The sequence below is a fragment of the Scardinius erythrophthalmus genome, assembly GCF_964197995.2.
Source record: "Scardinius erythrophthalmus genome assembly, chromosome: 10".
NCBI classification, from domain to species: Eukaryota; Metazoa; Chordata; class Actinopteri; order Cypriniformes; family Leuciscidae; genus Scardinius; species Scardinius erythrophthalmus.
The window spans coordinates 18,567,867-18,580,191 of record NC_138230.1 but is presented as its reverse complement, the minus strand read 5'-3'; the positions used below and the strand labels follow the sequence as shown (position 1 = coordinate 18,580,191).

Sequence of the window (12,325 nt, the reverse complement as noted above, 5' to 3'; positions counted from 1 at the left end):
GTAAAGGTCTCTGTGCGTTACTTTCTTTTCCAATTAAACTTATCTGACTCCATTTTATCACAACCTCGAATTTAGGTTAGAATGCCAATTGGTTAATGGTCATTTATATAATAGTTTAGCAGCACATTTGATTATTTTTTTTTTAACTCTTTACTTATATTTTACCTGTTCATATTAGGAAGCTATGTCGCTTTGAGGTCCTCACGCCTTCTGTTTAACGCGGGTCTCACAATCACAAACTTGCCAGCTTCTGTCACTAAACAGAGGTAATTGGCTATCAATCAAAGATACTTTTGTATAGCCCCTGTGGTTTTTGTATGCACTTGAATTTAAAGTAACGTTTACTTCAGGCAGAGGTATGGCCACTACTACAGATGTAAGTCGACCAACATTACTTCTCTTATAATAGCTTTGGATTGGCCATGCCGTGGTTTCCCACATATACTTATCTAAAGTACTAATTTAATTAAATTAAAACAGAGGTAAGACACACCCAAATTTAGGTTGGTCAAGCAACATTTTGCTGTCCTAAACGGAAATTCACTTCTTGTCTTTACAAGACCACGTACACTTGAATTAGTGGCAAATATTAGTCGTCACTAATCTGACGCAGATTTTGCGGTAGCATACGAATCCGTTTAATCCACTTGGGAATACAATTTCAGAGCAAGTCAGAATAAAATCAAATGTAACACTTTATTATGTCAGGTAAATGTATCATGCCAATTTCATAATCAGCTCAAAGATAATAAATACAAAACATCAAATGCTCTGGAATAAAGAGAAAAGACGCGAACCTGACATTAGAAAATGCATGATGCTGAGTGTCTTGCCCACACTCGGCATCTCAGGCTAATTTGAGCTACAAATCGCCCTGAGCCTCTTGTTGCATTTCTTTATATAGACGGAAACTTCTTCTACATGGAAACATTTGCTAACAATGGGAATTTGCATTCAGAGTTTAGGTGGCTGGATGCGTGAAGGAGAACCAGAGTGGACAGTGAGACGTCTCTCGTGACGCAAACAGATCCACTTCCACCTGGCTGAACACCCTCCATATCTGCTTCACCACCTCGGGGTGGAGCCTCCATTCCCCGGGCCTCAACCCCTGTCACGGCAGGATGTCTGATCCTATATTCTGGGCCCCAGGGATATAAGCTGCTCTGAGTGAAAGTAGCTTCTCCTGGGACCACAGGAGGATTTGGTGCACCAGTTTGCAGAGTGGATCCGAGCTCAAACCCCCCTGATGATTTATGTAGGTGACCACTGATGTATTGTCTGTGCGGACAAGCACATAATGGCCCCTGAGGTCTGTGAGGAAATTCTTCAGGGCAAAAAATACGGCCAACATCTCCAGGTGGTTGATGTGTGCCATGAGAGATGATGGTCCCTCCACAGACCCTGAGTCGAGCGTCCTTCCAGGACCACTCCCCAACCCGTCGACAGGATGGACTCCACTCCACGGCTAGAAAATTGGCCCTCTGTAGTGGAGAAATCACACTCTCTTTGCCGTTTAGCTGCAGGCGCAGAGGTGCCAGAGCTGCATCTACACATTTTGTGAAAGCACGGGGTGATAGTGCTAGGCCGAATGGAAGAACTCGATATTGGTATGCTTTGCCCTCGAAAGCAAACCTCAGGAACTTCCTGTGATATGGAAGGATGGATATATGGAATATGCGTCCTTGAGATCTATCATGACAAAACAGTCCTCGGATCTGATCTGTGGAATGATTTGTCTCAACGTTAACATTTTGAACTTTAGCTGCATGACTGACTCGTTCAGAACTCGCATATCCAAAATTGGACGCAGCCCCCCACCCTTCTTTGGAATTATGAAATACCGACTGTAAAACCGGGTTTCCCTGTTGGAAGGGGGTAAATGTTCTATGGCCCCTTTCTCAAAAAGGATTTTTGCTGCTTGTTCCATTACCAGAACCCCTGCTCAGGGCTCACCACAGTGGAAAGGACCCCCATAAACCTGGGCGGGCGAGACCCGAACTGTATTTGATAACCCTTTTCTATGGTCTGCAGAACCCAATGAGAAAAATTTGGCAGTAGCTTCCACGCTGCCAAAAATTCTACTAGAGGTACCAGCCCCTTAAGACTGGCTTCTGGTTTTTGTTGCACAATCAGCCCAACATGTGTATGTGCTCTCCAGAGACCGCCGCGCCCCAAAACACATAAGGTGGTGGGGTTGGTATATAAGCTGGCTCTGTATAAAGAGGTGTTAACCGCTTTACTTCAGGGGGGACTGCCCTCTTTGGCCTGACCCCTCGGGCATCAGGACTTTTCCCCGCAGCCTTCTTGGAAATAATGGCGGTCCTTAGATCCGTCTTACCCCTTGAAGGCTGCAGTTGAGAGCGCTTTCTCTGTCCCCAGTCTTTTTGAGGGGGAGTACGAGAAGCTAGCATTCGATGTTTGGGGCTGCTCCCGCTTCGCAAACTGGAGCGTCTCCCCATAACTGAGCTCTTTATAGTTTGATATAGAAGAGTAGGTAGATGTTTGTGCACTATACACTCTATAAGAAACTGTTTTTTCCCACAATCTCAACACCTCAGTGTGAAGATCTGGGAAAAACGTAAAGCCCTGGCTTTGAGGTTGTGAACGAGATGGCAGGAAGCGTTCATCTAATTTATTTTTTTGTATGAACGTCCTGCTTATCAGCTGGTCAACGATGCTTAATCTTTCCACAGCTCCCGTCACAACCTCAACTAGCTCCTCATTGCATGAGACTGAGGTGGCGAATCCTCAGTATCTCCTGCTTCGACACTGACAACATCTAGTTCCTCAGAACTATATAGCTGCGGTGTCGGTGCCTCAATCAGGGAGGAAGTACCCGCAACACATGCTTCCAAACCCTTAGAGAAGGCACTGGATCGATCAGGTGAAGGCAGAGATAAGGTTGGGCCCATCTCTAACCCTGTTGATAGATCCATTTGCGAACCCCAGGACTGAAGTTGCCGCTATAGTGGATGTATAGACAATACAACATCAAATAGACAGAGACAGTTTCACACTGAGCGCTTACTGAAGACACAGAAGCTAGAGACTTCAAGACTTCATCACGCAAAGCGTTCCCTCAGTGTCAATCGACGCAGCGCGAGTTCCCTTGAAAAGGAAACTAGTTATTGTGTCAGTAAATTGCCAATGACACCAAAATAAAGTGTTTTTGTCATTGTGTTAGCCACACTGGTCAAAATGTTTAAATGTTGGAAATATTTGTTGTATACATATTTCATGTTTTTTTTCTACTTTTTTGTTGACACTGACTGCTTTCTGTACTATACAAGATACACAGGGCAACTTTTGCCGAGCGATTGTTGCTTGGGCACTTTCCCATTGAAAATGGGCATTTTCAATTTCTATCTGGATAATTTAGATCAGTCGTGAGCCCCGTGTCTCATCTGGTTGCCCATTGACGGCAACATTGCCCAGCAACATTGCCCAGCAACATTGCCCAAAATGTTGCCCTGTGTAGCATCACCTTAACTCTATCACCACCACACATTCTTACATTATCTTCCTACTGCAACTGTGAATCTTCAGTTTACATGTAACATATTTCTATAAAATAAATGTACTGTATAAATACAAATGTATTTATACAGTACTGCTGTAGCTGCTGCTGTTTTGGGTTGTGACATTCATCCATGTTCAAAAATAGTAGTGATTGAGCTGGGCAGTCCATATATTTGCTTCCCAATTTGAATGGTAAGATAGTGATTCCTCTTTCATTACCAATTTAGCAAACATTACATTCCTATTTCATTTGCCAATTTAGCAAACATTACAAACATTTCATATCAGATATTTGTGGAATATACATACATGTCTGGCAGATAGTTATTGTGCAAATTGCAGGCAATTTTACTTCATGTTTTGCACACAAGTCTGAGGTCAAAGGTTATGTTCTTTATTTTCACATAGTCATAGTTGTGGGATTTAAATGAAAACCAATGTAAAAGAAATGGGCAATATGACATCCATTCAGTGTGTCACGTTACAAAACTGATAGTTCCGCTCCTGGGCGATAATTGGTCATTGCAGCAGCCTGAATGTGCTAAGCTCAGCTAAAATAAAATTCAAATAGCTTTGTTTTTTTTCTTATACCATTGAAAATTTGATAAATTTGTCATAAATTGGCATAAAAATCATTACAAAATTTAGTGAGTTTTATGCTTAATTCAAGATATTTAACAACAAGTGTGTGTATTTTGGAGATTACCTGACTGGTTATGTGTGTTTTACAGGTATTCAAGGTGTTGTTGAGGCTTATCAGAACTGCCTCCCAAAAATCCAGTTGTATGGTCCAACTAATATCGCTCCCATCATCCAGAAAGTTGCCGACTCAGCCTCCGAGGAGATGCACACCAAAGAGGCCATGGTTAGTGGAAGAGAGAGAGACTTTAACTTTTAAAGGTCTATTTATTTACAAAAAGTAAAAAAAAAAAAAAAAATACATTGAATACATTGAAAATACAAGAAATGCATTGATTTACTTTGTATTTAAAATTTTCCATTTAACTCAATTTTAATACAAGATGTTAATAATCCCTTTCAAATAGACACCACATCATTTGACACGACACCACACATTTTTCTGTGACAACCATATAGCCATTTTTGCCTGCCCAAATGAAAAGTTAATTCAAACATGAGCTTCCCTCCTACTTCTGCTGTATTTTGGCCCATAAATGAAATAAAACCGGTGTAAACACTTCCACCATTCTTGTACCTCTCTTCCGAGAGAGAGAGAGAAAGAGAGAGAGAGAGAGAGAGAGAGAGACACATTTAATTAGACTGAAGAGCTTAATTTCTGCTCAGCACCATATTGACACCATCTGCTTTACTGCTGTTGCCTTTTTATAAAAATAACCAAAGTTGCTGATATATGTGTGTGTGTGTGTGTGTGTGTGTGTGTGTGTGTGTGTGTGTGTGTGTGTGTGTGTGTGTGTGTGTGTGTGTGTGTGTGTGTGTGTGTGTGTGTGTGTGTGTGTGTGTGTGTGTGTGTGTGTGTGTGTGTGTGTGTGTGTGTGTGTGTGTGTGTGTGTATAAATGCATAAAAGAGCATAGAAACATTATTACTTTATCAGAATTTTTGTCTCACTTTCATGTAAAATTTTAAAACATCCTTGTACTGTATCTATATAAATTTTCTTGAGAATCAAACTGCATTAGATGTCAGGGCTTGTTCTCAGAAGATACTTCTTGATTTATTTACTTTTATTATTAATGAAATAATGCCCCACTGGCAAATTTAGTGCCGTATACAGTATGCTGAAAATAAGATAAGAAACAATTTGTTGGTTCTGAGCGCAAGACAGACAAACACCTGGTGATCATATTTGTAAAATGTTTTACTGTTCTCTCACATTTTTTTGAATCATTTTCCTCATTTGTCCCGTTCATTAGGAATACTTTATACTGCTAATCCTGACGGATGGAGTAATCACAGACATGGCAGATACACGAGAGGCCATCGTTCACGCCTCCCACCTGCCCATGTCCGTCATCATCGTCGGCATTGGCAGTGCGGATTTCAGCGACATGCAGATGCTGGACGGTGATGATGGAATCCTCCGCTCTCCTAAAGGAGAACCCGTCCTGAGGGACATTGTGCAATTTGTGCCATTCCGCAACTTCAAACATGTGAGTATAAAACAGCAGTATCCAAAATGTATACTTCATTCAATAAATTCTGTCATTATTTACTCACACTCATGTTGGAATAACAAAATGTTTCTACACAAATCCGTTTATGAATTGAATTCACTTTAAAAGAATCCTGTCAGGATTATGGTGTAACCATAAACATAGAAAGCAAAGCCTAAAAGTTTTACTGGATGCCTTATAAATCAAAGCGTAATGAACAGATGTGTCTTCTGAAAAGAAATGCTTCATGCCAGGTTTTCTTATTTAAGAAACTGTATGGTACCTCCGGTCAGGGTATAGTCAGGAAACCAAACTACAAGAGGATGCCGTACATCTGAAGGCATCCTGGTTTCTTTTCATCTCTCTCTTCTCTCAGGTCAGTGCGTTGCTCTCACAGCTGTCTGTCTGAGCTCCAATAACAAGCATCTCGACGCTGGAACACAGGGAAGGAAAACTTCAAAGCTCTTAGATTTTACAGCCCTGTTTAGTTTAATTAAGGAGTGAGAAATTGTTCATGTAGAACAGTCTTCATTATGAAAGCATTTCTTTAAGTGACGTTAGGCGTATTCTGTCCTGCTTTGACCCAGCGATATCTTTGCCTGTGAAGTTTGGTTCATGCAAAGTTCAGGGTTTTTTTTATGCCATTCAATACATATTTTTTATTTATATAAAGCCTATGTGAGTTAAAATTAGACAAAATGATCTCAAAAGTCTAGTATATCATTAATGAAGGTGTAATTTTATTTATTTCATAAATAAATATTAATGTAGGTTTTTTTTTTTCTTTTGTGACAGCTGTGAGATGAACTTGAATTATATTCGTTATATTTGATCCTAAAATGGATCGCATTTGCAGCAACACGAGACACGGTTCAGAATTCATTTCAGTACAGTAACATTAGATTGCAACTAAAATAAACTAAGAGCGCATAATTATACATGGCACACACAGATAATGCATTTTCACAACACTTAACTGCTTTTTTTTATTGTTTGAATTGCAAAATTTCTCTCATATAGTCCATGCTTTTCTAGGATTAATGTTGATTTGGGTTCATTTTTGGGTTATTTGTTTTATTTTAAATTATTATTTTTATTTTACATAATTATTTAAACATTTTCATTGAAGATATATTGATGCCTTTATATTGTAGGGAGTGTGGGTGTCTGTGTGGCATCAAAATGTTGGGATTTTTCTCCAGTATTTCCAGTTGTCCCTCCCACAACCTCACAGTGTGGCCAATGGCAAGTTTTTGGCAAAAATCTCTGCGTTCATTTCTTCAGATTATTTCATGATTATGCTGTATTTCCTCAGTTGTTATGTGACTGGAGGTGTAGTTGTGCTTTTTAAATCTTCAGGTAGGTTTTTCATTTGATTTATTGAACCTTTCGTACAAGGTGTCCATTTCTTGTGCACTAAACTCCAGAGAAAGGTTTTGTTTTGCTTTTCTCCACAGTCAAGAGAACTGCTGTGAGGAAACTTGCTACCTCAGGTCAACTTCTGCAATATCACACAATTCATAAATATAGCGCAGCTCTGGAGGTGTGAAGTTGGCTGTCCGATACGAATGCTTCGGCGAGAAACAGAGTGTGTGTGTGCGTGCGTTTATTTTTAGTTCTGTCCTGCTGTGTTTTCACCGGTCTGTCTCCACCTGTTTTGCAGACAGAGAGAAATAGGAGTGACACCTTTCCTGTATCAGGAAAGGTGTACTCAAGCACAATAAAGTGTGAGATTTCATCTATATTCGTTTCTCTCATCCTTGCCTCTTGTCTTTTCTTCCACACAGGCCTCTCCTACAGCGCTGGCTAAAAGTGTGCTGGCTGAGGTTCCCAATCAAGTGGTGGATTACTACAATGGAAAAGGCATCAAGCCCAAATGCCTGTCGGACTATGAGTCTTCCAGGGCGTTCAGTCCCTGAGCTACGCACAGCCATATAAGCAGCTACAGAGTCTCAGCTTCAAGATATCTTCATTGATCATTTCAGAGCTTGCTGCATTAGTATAGGTATCCACAAGCAGGTCCATCCTTGTTGTTGTTGATGTTGTTGTTGGTGTTGTTGTTGTTGTTGGTTATTTCACTCAGGTTTTCAATAGCATTGGGCAAAAATGTCCACTACTGTTCACATTTTCTTCTTACGCAGATGTTAGTGATATTAAAGGTGCATTCAGTCTTTTTTTCTTTAGTTTGCCTGGCTAATATGGCGGTCGTCTAGGACTTAAAGTCACCATGATATTAAAATCGACAGTTCTTGTTTTGTTTTTTGTTATGGAACATTGTCATGTTTATTCTAAATGATTTATTTGTGCACATCATTTTTTAATTCACGTGCCCTCTTAACTTCCCTTCCCTATCGCCGAAACATCTCTTCTCTGAATCCCTCTCTTCCAGCAAACTTTCACTCACATGTGATCGCAGCAATTAGCAAACTCCGATCCAGTCAATTCCCAATGAACAAAATTAAGTCCCGACACACATGTATTATCTAGGGGTGTTCGATTCCAGGTTTCTCAGAGTCGACGCCGTTTACTTCACACCAAAACAGGGTCAGGAATAATACAAGATTAAAGTTGTTATTACAAAAACAAAAATTCTCCCCTGACAAAAAGCCCTATATTCCTTATAACGCACTTTTGGCATGACTGTCCAAATTTGTTGAATTCAGCGATTAGCCTACATTATCTTGAGTGTATAGCTATCAACATCGTTACCTAGTTGTTTTTTTACAGAGGTAAAAGTCACGAGAAACAGCCGTGTTCGACTTTTATGTCCGAATTAAATAAACAAGAAAGAGGGTAATGTATTCTTTAATGAATTCGTCTCATTATAATGTTTGGGGATGGCGCTAAACGCACATGATCATGTTTAGGCACAAAAAGCTGTTTGGGCGGAGAGTTAAGATAGCTACTGAAAATAATAAATAGAATACATGGGCGTTTCTTCAACTAGGGGCACTTTTAGGCTTGTGAAGTTGAATAAAAAAACTTGTTCAAAAGTCACGTAACACAGTCTACAAGAGAAATTGTTAATATTTTACATTTTTTCCGACCTGCAATGAACAAATGTCATTTCCACCACATCTCTATATACAGCTGTTATTTAAAAACAGAATAACTTATGCCACTCAAGAATTGTCTAAGATCATTTTTGTAACTAGTTTTATCAGTTTTTCCACAATGTACAAAAATTATACATTTGTCAATGAGATAAATTAACTGCCCTAAGGACCAAATGGTGAACTGTACACCTGTCACACTCTGAAATTTAATTTTGGTTAGGGCAAGAGCTTATTAGAAAATAAATAACTTGAAATTTTATATTAAGTAGAGCATGATCTCGTAAATTGTGGATACATTTTTAATGTGTGATGAGAACTTTTTAAATGTTTTTAAAAAATGTGTGTGGTGATGGAAATGACAGGGTGGTGGTGGAAATGACAATGAATTAACGTGAATGTAGAGAAACAGTAATATTTAGAGAAATATTTATTTGAAAAACTCTTAAACTCATCACACTCAGTAAACTCAATTCACAACGTCAATCTACTCTTGCAATCCATGTCAATTGTACTTTGTAATCATAAATGTCATTTCCACCACATGCTGTCATTTCCACCTCAGAGGGCAGTGTGGTGGAAATGACATTTCTGTAGTTTTTTGTGAAAAAAGGGAAGATAGCTTCACTGATCAGCTTTGAATTAATACTCAGCATTTCATGCATGCAAAATACTCTTATTTAACTTAAATTTTTTTACTTTTTAAAAACACCCTTGAAGGTACAGCATGTTTCCACACATGCTGTCATTTCCACCACAGAGGGCAGTGTGTTTTATAATGTTTTATAATCAGCATTTCATGCATGCAAAATACTCTTATTTAACTTAAAAAATTTTACTTTTTAAAAACACCCTTGAAGGTACAGCATGTTTCCACTACATGCTGTCATTTCCACCACAGAGGGCAGTGTGGTGGAAATGACTGTGGTGGAAATGACATTTCTGTAGTTTTTTGTGAAAAAATGGAAGATAGCTGCACTGATTAGCTTTGAATTAATACTTAGCATTTCATGTATGTAAAATACTCTTATTTAACTTAATTTTTTTTACTTTTTAAAAAAACTCTTGAAGGTACAGCATGTTTGGAAATGACGTAGAATAAATATATTAACTGATCAAGCAATATTTACCTTGATTTTTCCTATTTTGTTCTTGATGAAAATTTTAAATTCCCACCACGTCCAACATGTGCTCTGATGTCTCTGAACATTTCCATAGAAACCACCTAAACAATCTTTCACACAAACTGTTTAAAGGGACATTACAGTGTTGTGGTGGAAATGACACCAATACTGTGCGACAGCTATATTTTGTATAAAAAGTAATATTGATGGTGGTCTCACATTAAATACTATAATGTATTTTAATTATTTTACTAGTGCTTAATTTAAGTATATTAATAGTTACCAGATAAGTCATACTTTTAAACTGTATTTTCATTGTTGAAGTTAAAAAGTCTGGGTGTGCGACAATGAGAAAACAGTGATTTTGACTCCTATAAGGAGGTTGAAAAGTATGAAAAAATCATAATAGAAAGGTAGTAAAAAGTTTTTAAGGAGGTTTTATTGTTAGTTTGAAAAAGAAAGAGGATTTTGTCCAAAATTGTATGTATTTTTAAAAATATGACCAAAGTACATAAAAGTGCCATAGTCTAAGAATCACCCACATACACTACATACAGTAATGTACACTATTCATGCGCTTTGATGTGACTTCTTTATGATTTATGGTTAGTTTAATGAATGTGAACAACTTAGGTTAACATGGGAAACCAAATTTATATTTTTTTACATTGATAACATCAAATACTCTACAAAACTGAGTTATGTATAATTACAAACTAAAGTTATTAGGCCTATGACTTTTCTAAGATTATTTTCTGAAATAAACTACATGCAGGATAAAAGTATGCATGGTATAATATGTGTGTGCGACTGTCTGTTTCTTTGCAGTGCGATAAAAATATTTTTTTACATAGCACTGATAGCATGTCAGTCTGAACAGACATATTAACATTGAAATTAAAAGGCTTATCAAATCTTCTTACCAAACGTTCATCCTGGTGTAAACAGGCCTTTATTCTTACACTTATTGGTGTGAATATAGCATTACACAAAAGCAAAGGTTTGCACCGCAGTCACTGATGCCAATTTCAGCCATGATTATTTTGTTCAATAAGTGAAAGTGTCTGATAACAGGGGAGTCACCAATATAAAATGAGTATAGTATTCAGCTGAGGCGTAGTATTCATGAGGTGACCCACTCTCCTGTGAGATGGTTTTAAACATTTGTTTAAATTACGATTAATTATGTGTAAAACTTTTTAATGGGGTAGAAATCGCTGAGTGCACCTTTAACAGTGGGATAGATTGCTTTCACTGCAACCAAACCAATCTGCAAGCACCTTTTGATCTGCTGTAAATGGAAGAAAAGCCGAAAACTGTGGACAGTGTTCCTTTAGATTCAGATGCCAGACTGATTACAATTTGCATTCGTTCATTAGTGCTGGCTTTTTTTTTTTTTTTTTTTTTTTTTGCTAGATATCATTACTTTATATTTGGTGGACCTGCTATACAAGGGCTATATGGTCCAATATAGCATAATATTCCAATACGTAATAGTTTAGGAGGCAAGTGATTTTTTGGCCAGTGCATGACCAATGCTCAGTTAGTAAACACTGTTAGTCCTCTATAATCCGAAGTGCAACCATTTAATTGCTTTATTTAATTTACCAACAAAAAGTTTGGAGTCGGTAGATTTTAGTTTTTTTTTTTTTATAAATGTTATGTATTCCTGTGATAGCAAAGCTGAATTTTCTGCAGCAATTACTTCAATCTTCAGTGTCACATGATCCTTCAGAAATCATTCTAATATTCGGATTTGGTGAATAGAAATTTCAAAAGAGCCGTATTAAATTGAAATGGAAATCTTTTGTAATATTTTGAATGTCTATACTGTAACTTTTGATCTATTTAATAGATCCTTGCTGAATAAAAGTAAAAAAAACGAAATAAAAATCTCACCGACCCCAAACTTTTGAACAGTAGTGTATTTATTTATTTTTTTTTACTTATTTTTGATGTGAGGCCTTTACGACTTACAAATGTTACATACAATTAAGTGTATTGTATATAGCTCTATAAATGAATGAATATTTATTGGAAAGCATGTGGAATGGATTCAATTCTGTGAATACAGTATTTAGGGATTATTTGTTTTTGTTCTTTTCTACAGGTTTCTTGACATCGGTTTTACAGAGTTTCTTAATCTATAATAATAAAGTCCCTTTCAGATGTAGGTGTGTATTTATGGTGTTGTATTAGACACATTTCTCTTTTCCTTTCACGCATTTCTTTCTTTTCTTCTTCCTTCTGTTCAGAGAGAGAGAGAGAGTGTGTGTGTGTGTGTGTGTGTGTGTGTGTGTGTGTGTGTGTGTGTGTGTGTGTGTGTGTGTGTGTGTGCTTGCTTACTACAGCAACCAGGACTGTATTTTGCATGTTGCCAATAAAAAATGTTTTTCCCACTTTTTGTGTTTCAGCTTTTTTGTTTTGATACAGATGTTCACTGGATGCACTTGCTCATCATCACATTAAACACACACAGGTCTCTCACGTCCGCTC

The 12,325-nt window shown here is 37.7% G+C and overlaps 1 protein-coding gene across 1 annotated transcript in view; it reads left to right on the top strand.

The window, feature by feature from the left end:
* cpne4b (copine IVb) overlaps window positions 1-8,451 on the top strand; it is a gene marked incomplete at its 5' end in the record, with an annotated part of 51,026 nt that extends 42,575 nt beyond the window's left edge. The window contains 3 exons of the mRNA XM_081375954.1: window positions 4,251-4,384; window positions 5,413-5,649; window positions 7,440-8,451. Coding sequence (XP_081232080.1) covers window positions 4,251-4,384; window positions 5,413-5,649; window positions 7,440-7,571 — 503 coding nt within the window. The 3' untranslated portion in view covers window positions 7,572-8,451. The remainder of the gene's footprint in view (window positions 1-4,250; window positions 4,385-5,412; window positions 5,650-7,439) is intronic.
* Window positions 8,452-12,325: the final 3,874 nt, after the last annotated feature.